Here is a 16,344-nt window from a genome sequence, read left to right as displayed (position 1 = left end):
TCGGGTATCCTTCCTTCCTTTATTTCATTCTTTCTTTCTTTCTTTCTTTCTTTCTTTTGGAATTGGCTCCTGTCGCTCATAAGAAAGAGTGGCCTCCCCGATTGTTAACTTTAAGGTTCCCTTTTATTCCAATCTGGTTAATTTTGGGTATAACAAATTACTGGGTAACTCTGTCAGTTTGAAAGATAAATTTGTCTAATAACTTGGAACAAAAAGAATATACAATGAGTCATGGGAGTATTCGTACCACTACTGTAGATTTTAAATCTGTTTCTAATGTAATGTTGTCAAATTCTTATACAAAAAAAAGAACATATTTTAGAATTATTTAAACTCTCTTGTAAATTTTTTATTATAAGTAAAGTAAAATTGTACATAACTGATAAGAAAATTGGTCTCAAGATATGCTCAATTGTTTACAAAACATTATAAGATGCCAAGAGAAAATCAACTAACTTAGAAAAATAATTATTGTATAATATTTTTATTATATTTTATGTGAATTCAAATACTCTGATGAAACTAATTTCGCATCATATAGGTAAAATTATATTTTTCATTAATAATAAAATATTCTTTTACAAATTTTAATAATAAATTTTATTTTTATATAATATATTTATTATAATATATAATTTAATTATATAAAATAATATAATATATATATAATTAAAATTTTATTTTATATAATTTAATTTTAATAAATCCTAAAATAAACTTCTATATATAAGAATTTTGAAGCTTTGTGTTACAAGCAAATATTAATTATTTCAAATTTGCAATGGAAGTGGTACGTTGGCTTACTATAAATATAAAACTACTTAAAGTAACTGTTAATGTTTCCTAGTAAATAATTAAATGTTGACTATTTTAACATATTGTTATAAATAATTAAATTTCGTTGATGCATCCCAATTTGTTTCCCTTGTACATTTTCGTTTTTTGTTTTCTTTTCTTCTTTATCTTTCTATCCGATTAATAGTCGAACGAGAGAGAATGCACGTGAGAACTGTAAAGTAGACCTACCATTTCTAAATGATTATTTTCTCAGGTTTTTCTTATCTCTCTAATTAAAATGAAAGAGAGAAAGAGAAAACGATTGCTTTACTTCATTTAAAATGTCCCTCTTTCCACGCTCGCTATCGACCTTCTCCACATTATCCGCTCGATCTTTTTCTTCTTTTTTGTTTTCTCTTTCTTTCTTCTCCCTCGCGATCGAGAATAAAAATTGCCGTCGATCGATTATTTTCTGTCTCGGCCATTACCACGAGAAGATACTACCACGGTATTTCGAGATTCGAATCGTCACGACCGAAACATTCAAGGATTGTCAGAGATTTCGGAAGATCATCCTAAAAAAAAAACAAGGAAAAAAAGAAACGATTAACTTAGAAGATCTTATTAATGATCCTTTTCAAAATACAAGATACAAATAGTATGTTTTTTTTCTTTTTTTAGAACTATTGGGCACAGGCCTTAAACCAAAAAGAACGTATAATTATTATTAGCTAGAAACATATTGCAAAATATTAACGATTTTATATTTAACTAAATTTATTATCAACACATTTGGGACCGAAAACGTAATACTACATCGTTTCAAATTATTTAACTGAATATCGATGACGTAAGTCCTATGTCATAAGATATTAAATTATACTAATTCATTTGTTTGTTCAATTTCGTTGGATAGTAAAATATTTATTGTTATTATCTAAATAATATGTTTTTTATTTCAAATTATTTTTTATGAAGTATCCAGTTAAACGTTTCATCCGAATGACGCCTATCGCGAATATGTTAATATTTAAAAGATTGTTCATCCCTGTCATCATATTCGCTAAGATATTTTGATGTTTGACGTCGAATAAGTTGAGAAATCGTTTACGTTCGCGTTGCCACATGTAACTTCAACGCCTGGTAAGGCGTCAACAACGACGACGACGACGACTAAGACGACGGCGAAATCATTTCGATCGTATCGAGGAAGCGTAAACAATTTATTTCTTAGGATGACCGGAGTGACATCAAGGAGTGCCTTCATTCGCATCGTGAGACGAAAGGAAACGATCGCTCCAATCCCCAGCCATGCCATGTATTACGTTTTACTCTTCCACAATGTATACATACGTAGTAATAATAATAGTAGTAGTGTAGTAGTATAGTAGTAATAGTAGTATGTACAGTACGTAGTTCTTAGAATCGAAACGAATACGTACCATCTAGACTATGAAAGGAATGAAGTTGATATCGATATCAACTTACAAGATAGAAACTTCGATCCCTTGGATCGATTGTAAACGACATTGAAATTATTGAATTAAAACAATAATAAATATCAAATGAAAGATCAATAATTCAATATTATTCATCTGTTGAAACTTCATCTTCCATTTGTTTTTTTATAATTCGAACGAGATTGAATTTTTTTTTTTGCAAATATTTTCTTACTGTGTATACAATATATACAATCTCGAAGAATAATGACTTATATTGGCACGAATTCATTTTTTAATTTGTAATTAAATACTTTATTAAATTTCTTTTTTTTTTTTGTCAAATATATCTCTATAGTCTAAAATTTAATTATTTCGAAAGTGGTAAAAATTAAATAGATGTACGATAAAGAAAAATTATTATTTAAATCTCTATAAGCCTCTTCTGTAATTTTGAAGTCACATATTGATAAATTTATATTATTTTTTAATCTAATTTTCTTTTCCTTTATGAGCATACATAATATTTCATAATCTTTATTTTGTAATCAGTAAGAGATTATTTATGACGATAATTAATTCAAACTTGAAATATGGAAATAAATTTTGTATCTTTGAAAATTAATTCATTTTAAATTTATTTTTAGAGATTTAATATCTGTGATTTCAAGCTATACAAATTGTTTTGAAATCACGAAAAAGAAATCGAACTATAAAAGATAAATAATTATAAATAATTTTGTAATTAAAAGCAGGTCTTTTTTATATATTTTATTTTTTTTATATATATTGTACACCAATTTAATTTCTCCGTAACTTAAAATATATTTAAACTTTAAACATTTGAGATATATTTAACAAAAAAAGTATTAACTAAATAATCGTACTTTTTATATAAATTAACAAAAAAAATATTACAAAAAAAATGTAGTCTGTGTCAATGCTTTTGTTCGGCACTGTATGAATGTATATATTTAGTATCGCCATAGAAAAGAATGACAAACAATCCCTATGCATAAGTAGACACTATTTGTTTTCTTTTTCTCTCAACTACAGATCGTTGAAGAAAAACACGAACGGTATTGTTATCTTGGCCGGGACTGCTAGGTGGCATCTAATGAGGAGGAGGGCACAATGAGTTTTTCTGGTTTAAGTACCGTAGGGAGGACACTAGAAGGGTACTTGTACAACCCTCCTCATTTGATTCATTTATTCTCACGCCTGCTTCGCGAGTGAAATGAGTAGTAGTTACCCAGGAATATCCTAAGGCTATTGCACCGAGAAAAATGTTCGACGTTGAATTTAAGAACAAAAATTATTTTTGCCTACCATAGCTATTCCCCCGGTCATTCTACATATGCATTATTTTTTCTTTCTAAAACATATTACAATAATATAAAACATATTTAAACAAATAAAAACAAGATTTTTTCCAAAAACGAAAATATAATAAAATAGACGAATATTACTTTATAACAAAACAAAAGTATCTTACGTGTAGGGTATCTATTGTATAATAAAATACGATACAAAATACAAACAATTTTCCAAAGGATGATATTTTATAATCTTATATAACTTAGTTACATAGAAAAATGTACAATGAACAGATGATTTTATTGCGGAATGACCTAAATTAAACGACTCTTCGAACTTCGAAGAATCTTTTCAAATAGTAAATTTGTCCTAAGGTCATGAGCAATAATACCGTGGCTTCAAAGAAAGACCATACAACGACACGGAAATTTGTGCTTTCATTGATTGCTCTGTGAGTTTTGTCACGCACCTAAAAATAATGAATTTAATATTTATCAGAAATTTTTGTATACATCATTTTAATCGTCTTTTAACATGCAATTATTTGTTTAAATGCATAACAAATTACCTTCATGTATTCTTGTTCGTTTTTAACACCCCACAGACTGGTACTTAATTCTTTAATCATATCATCTAACTTTCCATGATCACCCTCTGCAGCTCCACCGCCAGCAACTTCTTCTGGCTTAGGATTTTCAATTACCTCCATATTAAACATCACAACCTTCGGAGTCATTGTACTCTTTTCATTACTAAAACAATATGTATAAATTCCTGCAGTATGCGCCCCAAATGTGAATTTGTCGCTCCTTGTTCGTTCTCCCTGATAAATAATTTTACCGTCGGGACCGATTATCTTTACATCTATATCTAAAAATCCACCTTCTGCTATTTCAAATGTTAGACCTAAAAGAAAAAAAATATAAATTAATTGAGTTAAGATCATTTTTAAAATACTAATGTAAATATTACACGTCGACAGAAATACTTGTATAAATAAATTGCAAAGTTTTACAACATTCAATGAACAAAATGTTAATATATATATACAAAATTATAGCTTACTGTAGTAAAGATTATTTTTAAAATACTATTTAAAACATTAGACATTGACAAAGATAACTATATGAATGAGTTGCAATTTATAACCTTTATTGAACCAAATGTTAATGTATATGTATCCAAAAATTGAATTATAGCTTACTTATGATATGTTAATAAGTAAATATAATAATAATTATAATTGAATTATTTGTTTATATATAAATTGACATAATACTAGAAGGAATGTTACAAATGTTCATGATAAACCAACCCATTTTGGTGTCAGCTTCGACTTTATTGAAAAAACATTCTTCTGCGTGAGCATCCACCGTTATTAAATATGCCCTAACACAGACACTTGATATAATTAAGAGTAAACACGAAATAATCCAACTCATTTTATCAAATTCTATAGTAAGACCACGTAAAAGACATATGTTCTTTCTTTTTTCTGCCACTTCAGAGAGACATGTTCGCTACTCTAGCGCCACGTATGCACTTTACCATTAATCTATAAATCTATATAGATTTACTTCCCAACTGCGTAATATAAAATTTTTGTTTCTTGTATGTGTATGAAAAAAAGTTTAATATAAACATATATTTTTTTACATAAAAGATTTTTAAAAATTTTAATTTATTTATTTTATAACTATCATTCATTTCCAAGAGTTTTAAATTTAATCTCAGATCTGATTGGCTCTATATAGATTTACTTATTTACTACGTAATACAAATTTATTTTTCTTAAAATTAAATCTAAAATAATATAATCATTTATATTTATGTAAAAGTGTAGAAAAAACATATTAATTTATTTCCCAGAGATTTAAATATAACACCAAATCTGATTGCGTTATTATAAGATAATTATTCAATATTTAAAAACTATGTGTAAATCACTTAATGCTCACGTATTTTCATAAAAACTCTCTTAAGGTTTGCATAATTACTTATCATTGCTGTACACAGATAATGTGGAGTATGCCTTAAATTTTTTTTAGTATTGCAGATTAAAATTATGAAAACATATAAATTTTTTCAGACAATAATGGGTACTATGAAGTTTTAATATGTTATTATTTAAAATAAATTTATTGACACACTGTTGATTAGACTTTAACGTTACATTTCATTCATAATATCTGTATTTGACAATGATTCAAATGACAACTCAAAGTAGTAAATTAATTCATCTTGGAAGATTAAATGTCACGTTGGTTTCCTCCGTTCTACGATTTTTATCAACTTATAAAACCTTAAATAATTCTACTATGTACGTACTAAAAAATATAAGATATTAATTATAAGATTTACTAACTTCTCTATGTGTATTTTCTTTAAGTGTCGAACCAGTTAAACTTGCTTATGCTTCCTATGAATCAATGAAAGAAAATAATAATGTTACTATTCATCCTATCGTAATAATGCATGGTTTATTTGGATCTAAGAATAATTGGAACTCTTTATCCAAAGTGATTCATCAAAAAACTCAACGTAAGGTAGTAAAAACATTTTATGTAATCTCCTTGTTTTCAATAATAACCATTTTGTGTCATTTGTTATCTTTAATATTTTTTTGATTCCCTTTAAAAAATGTAAGAAGTATGATTACTTTTAGGTGATTGCAGTTGACGCAAGAAATCATGGAGATTCACCTCACTCGTCAGAAATGTCTTACAAACATATGGCGCAAGATATTGTACAGTTATTAAATGATTTAGAATTTGAAAAAGCTATTCTAATTGGACACAGTATGGGGGGATCGACTATGATGTACTTGGCGTTAAACTATCCAGAATTAGTCGAAAAGCTACTAGTAGTCGATATGTCTCCTGCAAGAGCTAGTCCTAGTCTAATACAAATGATAAGCATTTTTAAGGCCATGCGTTCTGTTACATTAGAAGGAAGTCCATCCTTGACTAAAGCACGTAAAATGGCAGAGGAACAGCTCATGGAGAGCGTTAAACCATTGACGTTACGACAGGTATTTAAATCAAATTGTTTTTATAGAATATATTTTTTCTATCGTAATGATTTATAAAAAGTAAATAAATATTATTTACAAAATTTTGTTCTAGTTTTTAACGATGAACCTTGTAGAGGCAGAACCTGGGAAATATAAATGGCGCGTGAATTTACCGGTATTGGAGCAAAACTTCTCTAGTGAAATTGCTGTATTCCCTAATGTAGAGGGGAAGGTTTATATGGGTCCAACATTGTTCATAGGTGGTTCTAATAGCGATTATATAAAAGTTGAAGATCATCCAGCTATAAAAAAATTATTTCCAAGTGCCCAATTTATTTATATTAATGGTGCTAATCATTGGGTACATGCAGATAATCCAACAGAGTTTATCAACATTGCCACCAATTTTATTAATCAAAGTCACTCGTCGTGATGTTTGTAAAATATGTAAGAGTAACATTGTAATTATTCTTTTGTAAATATGTACATATATTTATGTGAAAATTTTTACAGAGATTACGGGTGGAAAGTAGCAAATGTGTAACACAGTATAAACAAATTGCTAATTTTATGTCAGGTAAAAATTTCTCTACATGATATATATCTCATATTTTTTTTATATGTATATAATATTAATATAGGCATTATTTTCTCTTATTTAGAGAAAAAAATATTGTAAGATGCACAAAGTGGTTTGAGGCCGTTTATTTCGTTTCAAGCAAAAATTATAAGAGAAGTAGAAAAACAAAATGGCTCACATTAAATTGTTCAAATATGTTGTGCTGCTAGTTTGAACTGTTTAATCGATGACATAAATATTATTAATAAAAGTATGTTCAAAAAAGATTTCTTATATTTTGCGTATGATTGACAGCAATAATATGGCAAAAGATTAAATCAAAAAATAGTGCCGTATATGTAACTCTACCTTGAAAAGTTAGATTGGTATATAATCGAATTATCAACGCAATTCATTTTCATAACGTGCAAATATTATGGTATTTTCAATCTATATAACTTTCAAGTAATTATTCTATCCAACAAATAACATTTTAAATCACATCGTTTTGGTGTCCTCCATTATACGCATAATCTGCTTTATTGTGCATGACCAGTTGATTGTCCACAAAATAAAACGAATCCGAGCGAGTTTCAAATGGATTTGCAATCATTTCGGAAACTTTAATATATGAATTATTATAACAAATTATATATGAAAAAATCAGTATAAAAAATAAATATTCAAAAGTGATACGCACCAAGATCAGCTGGTAGAGTCGGAAATTCATAAATATGTTCGCACGTATTTTTGCTATTTGGAATGCAAAATCCAAATTGAAAATCAAATGTTTTTAACAATCTGTCCCGAAAAAAGTGACGTTCGATCATCCTGAAGTTGTTGACTGGTTTGGGCCCTACTAAAAATTCAACCGTGGCACCGACTGTCTTTAATTTAAGAAATTGCGGCGTGAATTGGTAACGCACAAATCTTCCAGTATTAGCATCCTCGCAAGTAGATTCTTCGGAATCTGCCTCTGCATCTTGATGAGAATCACATTCTAATGGAACAATAAATTAACATACATTTGGTGTTACAAAAAAATATTAAAATAATATGTAAAAAAAACAAGTACAAACCAGCAGCCGGTGGTTTAGTTATCTCAAACAAGACAGCTCCTGTTTCCAAATCTCTAATTTGGAATCTGGTAAAGTCTATGTCATAAATATTAGCTTCCGGAGAGCATAAATACTCTGAAAAGAACATAGGTACCGCATTTACGTCTTGAGCCAAGACGTATCATTTGTATCATCTTGTATACTTTGCAGTACCAAAGAAGCGTGAAGACAAAATTGAAATGGGATTCTGGGATGGGCATGATACAGAAAATGTAGAAACACATAGTATGTTAACTATGCATAGTGAAAACTGTACATATATAGATCCATGAGAAAAGAAAATAATGTGCGTCTATTATCTTAGGTGATGGCAAACAATGTAACTTTGGTTCCATAGTGTTTTTTTTTGTTTCCAAACTATATGCCATTATTATCATTAAGTTAATAATAACATTAATAACACGAAATAAAACTGTCATACTATCTGTGATGGTAGGCAGTCGGAGCACCATATCTGGTGTTATTGGAATATCACCATTGCCAGTATTCTCTTGATCAGCGGATGGAGTGAATGGTGTGATTGCTTCATTAGACTTGTTCTCGCTGTCAACACTCATTATTTGGACACCGGTACACCATGTACTTGGAATTGAATTTTTTTTATTTGCTCCTCAAAAGAAGACAATTCTTTAACTCAAAGATAACAAACTATTGTAAGCGAATCTTAGAAATTCAAATTAATTGAAAATTACTCGTTTAAAAAATTAATTCAATAGCTTGATTTTGAAGCACCAATTCTCACCGAAATGTTGTCGCGTGTAAATAATTTTTCTATCTCTTTCTTCTCGTATTTAATAATATTCCACATGTCTAATACATTTTAATAATAATCATAATAATGATAATAATAATAAAAAACGTACATTTAAAAATGTCTACTTTAGTGTTACACCGAATTTTTTTAACAAACGTCCATTACTAAACAATATCCTTCAGAAACGTAACTCTTTAAATAATAAATGAAGGTTCGATATCTTTGTGCCACCACGTGGCGTTCCTATGGCTTCCGACGTCCAATGAAAATTATTCTTTAAAAGAAAATCAAATCTGTGCAGTGATACTGCTTTAGAATCATCCAATTTTTTTCTATCACTTGTCTAATAATTAATTTAATCAAACATTAAATTTAATAAACATTTAGTATTTATTCTCAAATTCAACGTTAATATTATTTATTTGTATGTAAAACAAATGTTCCCATTCAAGGAGATTAAAAGAGGAAAATTAATTTGATAGCTTGTTCGCTAGATGGCCTTGGAAATTTCGATAATCGATCGATAACATTAAATATTCAAATATATCGACAAGAATCTCAGAATATTCAATTACAAAATAAAAGTACAAAAGAATGCTTGTTTTGAATTACTATAAAAATGTAATAATGTTTGTATACATACAGAAACATGAAAAATATTCTCAAAAGTATAGAAAGGGAATTATGAAATCAATTGTCAAAGGATCCCCACCCTAATTTACATTTGTTACCGTATATGCATATGCATTTGACGTAGTTTGACGTACGGTATTTATGTTGTATGTTATAACCTTAAAGCTCACGAAGAAATGTTACGCTCTACATACAAATGAGCATTATCTATAATAAAATCTGTCTTAAATACCATCAGTATATCGTCGTCTTTTATTATTGTATTAGATTTGAGAATCGGTTTTTTGCAGCAACAATTATTATTGTTATTATTAAAAATTGAAATAATTTTGAGCGGGTAATATAAATTCATGAAAAATTGTTAATAATGACAACAACTCAAAACAATCCAAAATCAAACGAACCGTATCGTGAATTAAAAGAATCACGTGGCTCTGAATTAAATGTTAATGAAACTCTAAATCCTGGAAAATACAATAATGGCACCTTTGAAGATAACGTTGATCGTTCTATTGAACTATCCTCCATAGTTGTTATACCTGATGGTATGAGTTTATATTATTTTACTATTGTTACTAAAAAATGTTTACCATATATTATATTTTAAGGCAAAACTTCAAAATATGTTATATTTTGTTCTATAGGGTAATCATGCTTATTCATCATTTTTAACTTCAAAGAAGATATAACTGCATGTATCAATTAAATATTTAATAATGCATGATAGAATATTATTAGGTTTATGAAGATCGCTTTGACTAATGGCTGCTCAAGTTAACTAATCCAATTTTGGGGAATAATAACATTGATGTTAATAGTAGAGAGGTGATTAATATAATTAAAACCTAATTACACTTTAATCTGTATGTTTTAAACAATTATGAAACAATTCTCGTTGTTTCAACTCTGCCATGTAAATATTATTTAATTTTTACTATGATGACTATTGATAATAAAAATAAGATGTATACAATCTGAAGTTATAAAGACTTTTTATACATTCTGCGTAATACAAAATTTACTTTAATCTTTTTATTAATAGATACTTTCACAGTAGTCCAAGCTATTAATGAATTGGGTTTTGGAAAGTTTCAAGTAAAACTTTCATTATTTACCGGATTATGTTGGATGGTAGATAGTATGGAAATAACTATACTGAGTATTCTCAGTCCATCTTTACATTGTGATTGGGGTATTTCTCGGTATCAGCAAGCTTTAACGACAACGGTAATAATGTGAATTATTTGAATACCGTAATATTTGTGAATGTGTTACAAATATAAATAAAAATAATGTATTATTTCAGGTTGTCTTTCTTGGGATGATGTTAAGTTCTACATTTTGGAGTAATTTAAGCGATAGATATGGCAGAAAGCAGGCTTTAACATTATGCGCAGTATTATTATTTTATTATGCATTTTTAAGTTCTTTTGCGCCTAATTTTCTTTGGATATTATTGCTGAGAGGATTAGTCGGTTTTGCTATTGGTTGTGTACCACAATCGTAAGTATTTGGTAAGTCCATATAATGCACAGAAGGTTTGTATTGTATCTAGTTATTGCTCAGTATATCTTCTTTTTAACAGGGTTACGTTGTACGCTGAATTTTTACCAGCTAAACAGAGAGCTAAATGCGTTATTTTATTAGATGTAAGTATTATTCCTTTCACTACAACAATGTATGAAATATAGTAGTGAATATGACACACAGCTTATAGTGCAAGGGATTAATGGCACTTTAGTATTTATATTGTAATTATTCTCTTCTTTAAATGTATATATATTATTATTAGTGTTTCTGGGCACTTGGTGCGTGTCTTGAAGTTGCAATAGCGTTAATAGTAATGCCAAACTTTGGATGGAGATGGCTTCTTACCTTATCAGCAATCCCACTTCTTATATTTGCATCTATTACACCAGTAAGCTAAAAATAACTCACAAGTTATTTTATGTATTTTTGTAACATATAATTATTAAATTATGTTTCAATAGTGGATTCCAGAATCCGCAATATTTGATATGACAACTGGTAAAATGGATAAAGCTTTGTCTACGTTGGAAAGAATAGCACGAGAAAATAAGAAACCATTACCATTAGGAAGATTGATTATGGATCGATTTTATCAAACTAATCGCGGTAGGTTTACGGATGTGTTAAGCAAGGAAATGTGCAAGACTTCTACCTTACTTTGGCTAGTATGGTAAATACATAAATTATCATTTATTGTGGTGATGGTTTATTTGAACTTATACAGCACTTCTTGAAAATATTACATGAAATATAAATAAATAAAAAGCATTTAACACTTGCACAGTTCTGCTACAAACATAAATATTATTATAAAATTAACAAACTAGTATATTATTGTTTAATTATAATTTTATTATTTAATCGTAATATAATAGTAAACATTAGAATATTGCTTATAAATGTAATCAATTATAGGATGGCTACAGCATTTTGTTACTACGGTGTGGTATTAATGACTACTGAACTATTCCATACGTCATCAGAACAATGCGGCTCGTGGACAAATGGAAAGAAATTAGAGAATACTTGTCAATTAGAATGTCGTCTAAGGCGAAGTGACTACATAGATCTTTTGTGGACCACATTGGCAGAATTTCCAGGAATTTTTTCTACCGTCTTTGCAATAGAAAAAATAGGACGAAGAAAAACAATGTCATGCCAATTAGTTATGTTCTCGTTAGTTGTCTGTTTCTTAGGAAGAGCTTGTACGTTGAGTAGAGCAGTATTGACTATAGGAATATTTTTAGCAAGAGGATTAATTGCCGGAGTATTTCAAGCAGCATACGTTTATACACCAGAAGTTTATCCAACGCATTTACGTAGTGTAGGTGTGAGTGCGTGTAGCGCTATGGCACGAATTGGTGCTATGATAACACCTTATATAGCACAAGTTTTTCTACAGTGGTCTATCACAGGAGCCATGGCGACATATGCCATTGCTGCTTTATGCGCAGCCATTGCTACGCTTGTCTTACCCGTAGAATCTAAAAATCCAAATTTAAAAGAATCTTCTAAAAATGCTAAATGATTTAAGCTTTTGAATGTTCTCAATTATACAAATTTCATTCATTTTATGATCATATATATATATATATGTATTTGCATGACAGCAACTAATATTTATTTGATACGAACATATTTGTTAATTTATCCAAATAGTTTAATACATGTTTTTCTATATTTATATAACTATCATGTTTATTTCATCATAATGCAAGTTTGAAAGATACAATAATTAAGTCAAACGAAGGAACGATGCACCAAGACTGAAATAAGTTATAATATACAATGTATAGGTGCCAAAATATATTTATTTATATATATATATATATTTTATTGTTCAATGATGGCTACTTAAAGCATATAACAATTATAGGATATATTAGATGGAAACTGTATTCTCTTTGTAAATATTTATAAAAGAAAAAGTATTTAGTTAATATATATATATATATATATTAACACATTCATATTTTTGTAGGATACTATTGAGAAAAATGTCATATAAAATTCCGACAAAAACATATGCTATTGGATTATATTTATATTATGTATACATAATTAGTACAATATAAGATATAATTTAAATATATATATATCTATATTATTTATTGATTAGGTTGTTAAATAAAAACAAAAAATGAAAATAAAAATGCGTATATATATATATTCTCAATCAGTATATATATAATAATAACGCGTAAGATTTTAAATACTTCGTTAAGTCTCAGGCACAAAATAAGGGTGATAATTGTAAAAATATATTCTAGTATTATGTATGATTTGAACTTGATCTAGGTAGATCATAGATATTTAATAATTAGAATTCTGAAACTTAACAATGCTCAGATTTTCAATGATTCAAAATATATATACCCATTTCTTGTGGAAATCGTTCATACGTCAAAGCTGATGTATGAGAAATACCCGTAAAAATATATTTTATTTTGGGATTATCCAAAAAAAGAAAAAGGAACATGATTTAATGTAAAACGTATACCAAAAGACCTCTTGTAAAAAATTATTTTGTACAAAAACGTCAGCGATACACCTAACATTTACCACGATTTTATGTGTTTCGTATTAAGCAAAGCACGGTTTCTTTTAAATATCCTGCAGATACATCCAAATCTCTTTTATAGTTTTCGTGTGAAAATTTTAATAAACACGTCGGTATTAATCTTAACTCTAATAACGTTTTATCGTAATCTTCTTCTTGGAGTTTTTGACCTTGTGGTAAAATCAAGAAAAATGGAATATCGGCATTGATCAAATTTTCTTTAACGAAATCCACTAATTCCCTACATTTTTCGTGCACCGAAAATGTTCCCTGTAATAATATGTTATCCGGAAATCTTATTCGAATTAATGTAAATCTATATCTTTTTAATTCTCGTTCTTCATCTTTTTCTCGCATAGCTTTAGTCCTTAACATTTGATTTCTTTCGACAGCTTCGGTTCTGATAAAAAACAAAAGAAATAATGATATTTCAAATATTTGTATATCATCATTATTTTTACTATTGCATTTTTTGTATTACTTAATGAAATGAAATTTTGTTTTTTCTTACCGAAGTTTTTGCTCTCTTCTCAACTCTTCTAAAGTTATAGTAAAGAAATTATCAGATAGTTCATACATTTCGTTCGCTTGAGTAGGTAACAGAACTTGCAAATTTCTATCTACTTCAAGTGGAATAACTTCAGCAGATCTCAGTGCTTCTACTAGTATAGTTAAATCATCGATAGTAGAAGCATCAGGATTCCATATTAAAAAGTCTTCCTCTACCTCATTATGTAATAATTTCTTTTTTTCAAAACCAGCAGCTTGCAAGAATTCTAACGCTCCTTCCAATGGCATCACTTTTTCCTTTGGAAAAAGAAAAGGATACATTGTGTTATACATTATTTATATAGAAATAATTCATATTACAACAATCATTTCAGTTACCTGAAATATTTTATTACACATTCGGATCTTTTGATACTTTTCTACTCCCGGATTTTTTAAAATATTTTCTATATACTTTTCTAAAGTCTCTATACATTGCTGAATTTTAGTTTTTCCTGCATTGCAATTATGAATGATTAGGCAGGAAGTTAAACCAGCTTCTTCTTCTTTTAATTGTTCGTATAGAAATTCTCGGATCTTTTTTTCCATTCGTCTCGGGTTAAAACTTCATCAGAGATATAAGGACATCGAAAGTATACATCGGTAACAGCTAAAATTTCTTTATCCTTTTCCTTAGCTTTTTCAGCTGATTTAGCGGAAGCTATTTTTTCTTGTTCCTGTCGTGCTTTTCTTTCCATTTCCAGTTCTTTTTTAACACGTGCCTGTATCGCCGCATAGGACCTATTATGAATAAAATTAAACGGATTAATGTATTTGAACTTATGTTAAATTGAAAACATTAAATAACATACGTGTTAAATCTGCGCGAATCAGTTTGTTTCGCTTGTAATCGTGCTAATGCAGCTTGTCCAGCAACTTTTGCTTCATCCGTAGGTTCTGCTCTTTTTATTGGTATCTCTGATTGAATTCTCTCCGATGTTTCAGGTCTACTAGTTTCGTTCAATCTATAACATATTTATAAATATATTAAAAAAAAAAAAAAAAAAAAAAAATAATATATATATATATATATATATATATATAGACTGGTTTGAAGAAGAATAATTTCTATATTGTTTTAAACATACTTATATCCTTTTCCAGCGTTAATAAACTTAGTATTGGTCTTTTTCTTTTGAAAAAATGCCTTTATTTTATCTGCCATCTTGAATCTTTAGAAATATAAATGCGAATTGTGATGTAATTAAAAATATATATTAATCGTTTAATAATTTCAATAATAAAACTTAGAAGTAGTAATAGTTAATAATTATTCTGAAGATTTTCCGTAATATCCGGGTAGGCCACCTAAAAAAAGGATATTTTTAAATAATATATACTTCCTATTGCTTATCCTTAATTGAACAAGGGTGAAAAAAATTGCTCTTTCAACTCAATAAAGGAAGAAAAAAATTTACATGAAATGATGAAATCATACTCACTTGGATTCATAAATTGTTCAGATATTCTCAAACCATATATGTGCCAGGCAATACAAATTAAAGCAATTGTACTTGTAAGTATAAACAGAAAGATTTTAAGCAATTGCAATTGAAATTCATCAAAAGATAACAATGATATCAATTCTTGGAAAAATTCGGAAAACCTTAAAAAAGGTTCATTGCCAAAGATAACAGTGTTGGTCGAATCGAAGGTTAGGCCAAAACTCGATGGAAGAAAATTCGTTAAATAAGAAGTTAATTTATTAATTGTATCTTCTAAGTAGTCCTTCCACGGACACGAATTTTCACATGTACTGCTCATTACACGAACAAACTTTTTCGTGTTTAATCTCGCACTATTCTATCTGACATATTTAAAGATCCTCGAATTGTCATCAATAGATATATAAACCTAGAATGCACATTAAAACTTCAAGAAAATGGTAGTAACTGTGGCAAACTGCTCAAACTATGAAACAAAAGTCATCATCGTTATATTATATTAACAAGCATACAAGTCTCATTTACAATATTTCTTCCCTTATAACTGATCTCTATAGTTTATGGTCTTATTTCTCACAATTGATTTTTAACTTATTTTAATATTCAAACAATGTAATAATATTTTAACAAGTTAAGGGTATAATTTTTTT

General features: G+C 28.4%; 5 protein-coding genes across 11 annotated transcripts; 2 read left to right on the top strand and 3 right to left on the bottom strand.

Moving 5' to 3' along the window:
* Nucleotides 1-3,759: 3,759 nt before the first annotated feature.
* On the bottom strand, nucleotides 3,760-5,073 carry LOC107068743 (transmembrane emp24 domain-containing protein 2). Its single transcript, XM_015325456.2, has 3 exons — nucleotides 4,849-5,073; nucleotides 4,102-4,439; nucleotides 3,760-4,002 (listed from the first exon to the last, which is right to left on the bottom strand). The coding sequence occupies exons 1-3, from the start codon at nucleotides 4,973-4,975 to the stop codon at nucleotides 3,853-3,855; spliced, it is 615 nt and encodes a 204-aa protein (XP_015180942.1). The 5' UTR covers nucleotides 4,976-5,073; the 3' UTR covers nucleotides 3,760-3,852.
* A 316-nt stretch (nucleotides 5,074-5,389) lies between these two features.
* On the top strand, nucleotides 5,390-7,392 carry LOC107068142 (sn-1-specific diacylglycerol lipase ABHD11). 3 transcript variants are annotated; one of them, XR_016178109.1, is made up of 7 exons: nucleotides 5,390-5,516; nucleotides 5,623-5,853; nucleotides 5,923-6,079; nucleotides 6,199-6,564; nucleotides 6,659-6,993; nucleotides 7,060-7,123; nucleotides 7,209-7,392. XR_016178109.1 is itself a non-coding variant. In XM_015324268.2 (5 exons), exons 1-4 carry the CDS (start codon nucleotides 5,735-5,737, stop codon nucleotides 6,977-6,979), a joined length of 963 nt encoding a protein of 320 aa, XP_015179754.1. In that variant the 5' UTR covers nucleotides 5,538-5,734; the 3' UTR covers nucleotides 6,980-6,993; nucleotides 7,060-7,392. The 3 variants fall into 3 exon arrangements, 1 of the variants encoding a protein (XP_015179754.1); XR_016178108.1 differs by lacking the exon at nucleotides 5,390-5,516 and having other exon boundaries at nucleotides 5,538-5,853; XM_015324268.2 differs by lacking the exon at nucleotides 5,390-5,516 and having other exon boundaries at nucleotides 5,538-5,853; nucleotides 7,060-7,392.
* On the bottom strand, nucleotides 7,236-9,127 carry unc-119 (unc-119 lipid binding chaperone). Of its 3 annotated transcripts, none has more exons than XM_089177008.1 (5): nucleotides 8,966-9,127; nucleotides 8,645-8,833; nucleotides 8,185-8,298; nucleotides 7,806-8,105; nucleotides 7,236-7,726 (listed from the first exon to the last, which is right to left on the bottom strand). In XM_089177008.1, exons 2-5 carry the CDS (start codon nucleotides 8,778-8,780, stop codon nucleotides 7,599-7,601), a joined length of 678 nt encoding a protein of 225 aa, XP_089033134.1. In that variant the 5' UTR covers nucleotides 8,781-8,833; nucleotides 8,966-9,127; the 3' UTR covers nucleotides 7,236-7,598. The 3 variants fall into 3 exon arrangements, with proteins under 3 accessions (XP_089033134.1, XP_089033132.1, XP_089033133.1); XM_089177006.1 differs by having other exon boundaries at nucleotides 8,916-9,124; XM_089177007.1 differs by having other exon boundaries at nucleotides 8,645-8,856; nucleotides 8,966-9,122.
* Nucleotides 9,128-9,423: 296 nt separating this feature from the next.
* Nucleotides 9,424-13,182, top strand: LOC107068128 (synaptic vesicle 2-related protein). Of its 3 annotated transcripts, none has more exons than XM_015324245.2 (8): nucleotides 10,015-10,155; nucleotides 10,255-10,435; nucleotides 10,653-10,837; nucleotides 10,917-11,113; nucleotides 11,196-11,259; nucleotides 11,403-11,528; nucleotides 11,602-11,810; nucleotides 12,056-13,182. In XM_015324245.2, exons 3-8 carry the CDS (start codon nucleotides 10,739-10,741, stop codon nucleotides 12,666-12,668), a joined length of 1,308 nt encoding a protein of 435 aa, XP_015179731.1. In that variant the 5' UTR covers nucleotides 10,015-10,155; nucleotides 10,255-10,435; nucleotides 10,653-10,738; the 3' UTR covers nucleotides 12,669-13,182. The 3 variants fall into 3 exon arrangements, with proteins under 3 accessions (XP_015179712.1, XP_015179731.1, XP_015179741.1); XM_015324255.2 differs by having other exon boundaries at nucleotides 10,018-10,155; nucleotides 10,349-10,435; XM_015324226.2 differs by lacking the exon at nucleotides 10,255-10,435 and having other exon boundaries at nucleotides 9,424-10,155.
* Gint3 (GDI interacting protein 3) lies at nucleotides 13,165-16,268 on the bottom strand. Its single transcript, XM_015325168.2, is given in 7 exon segments — nucleotides 13,165-14,100; nucleotides 14,212-14,507; nucleotides 14,589-14,791; nucleotides 14,794-14,990; nucleotides 15,062-15,214; nucleotides 15,338-15,557; nucleotides 15,692-16,268. Coding segments are annotated over 6 exon segments (1,317 nt in total). The 5' UTR covers nucleotides 15,415-15,557; nucleotides 15,692-16,268; the 3' UTR covers nucleotides 13,165-13,709.
* Nucleotides 16,269-16,344: the final 76 nt, after the last annotated feature.

The sequence above is a fragment of the Polistes dominula genome, unplaced genomic scaffold, assembly GCF_049000335.1.
Source record: "Polistes dominula isolate Pdom_NZ unplaced genomic scaffold, Pdom_raw_medaka contig_12, whole genome shotgun sequence".
NCBI classification, from domain to species: domain Eukaryota; kingdom Metazoa; phylum Arthropoda; class Insecta; order Hymenoptera; family Vespidae; genus Polistes; species Polistes dominula.
This window is presented reverse-complemented; position numbering and strand designations above follow the sequence as displayed.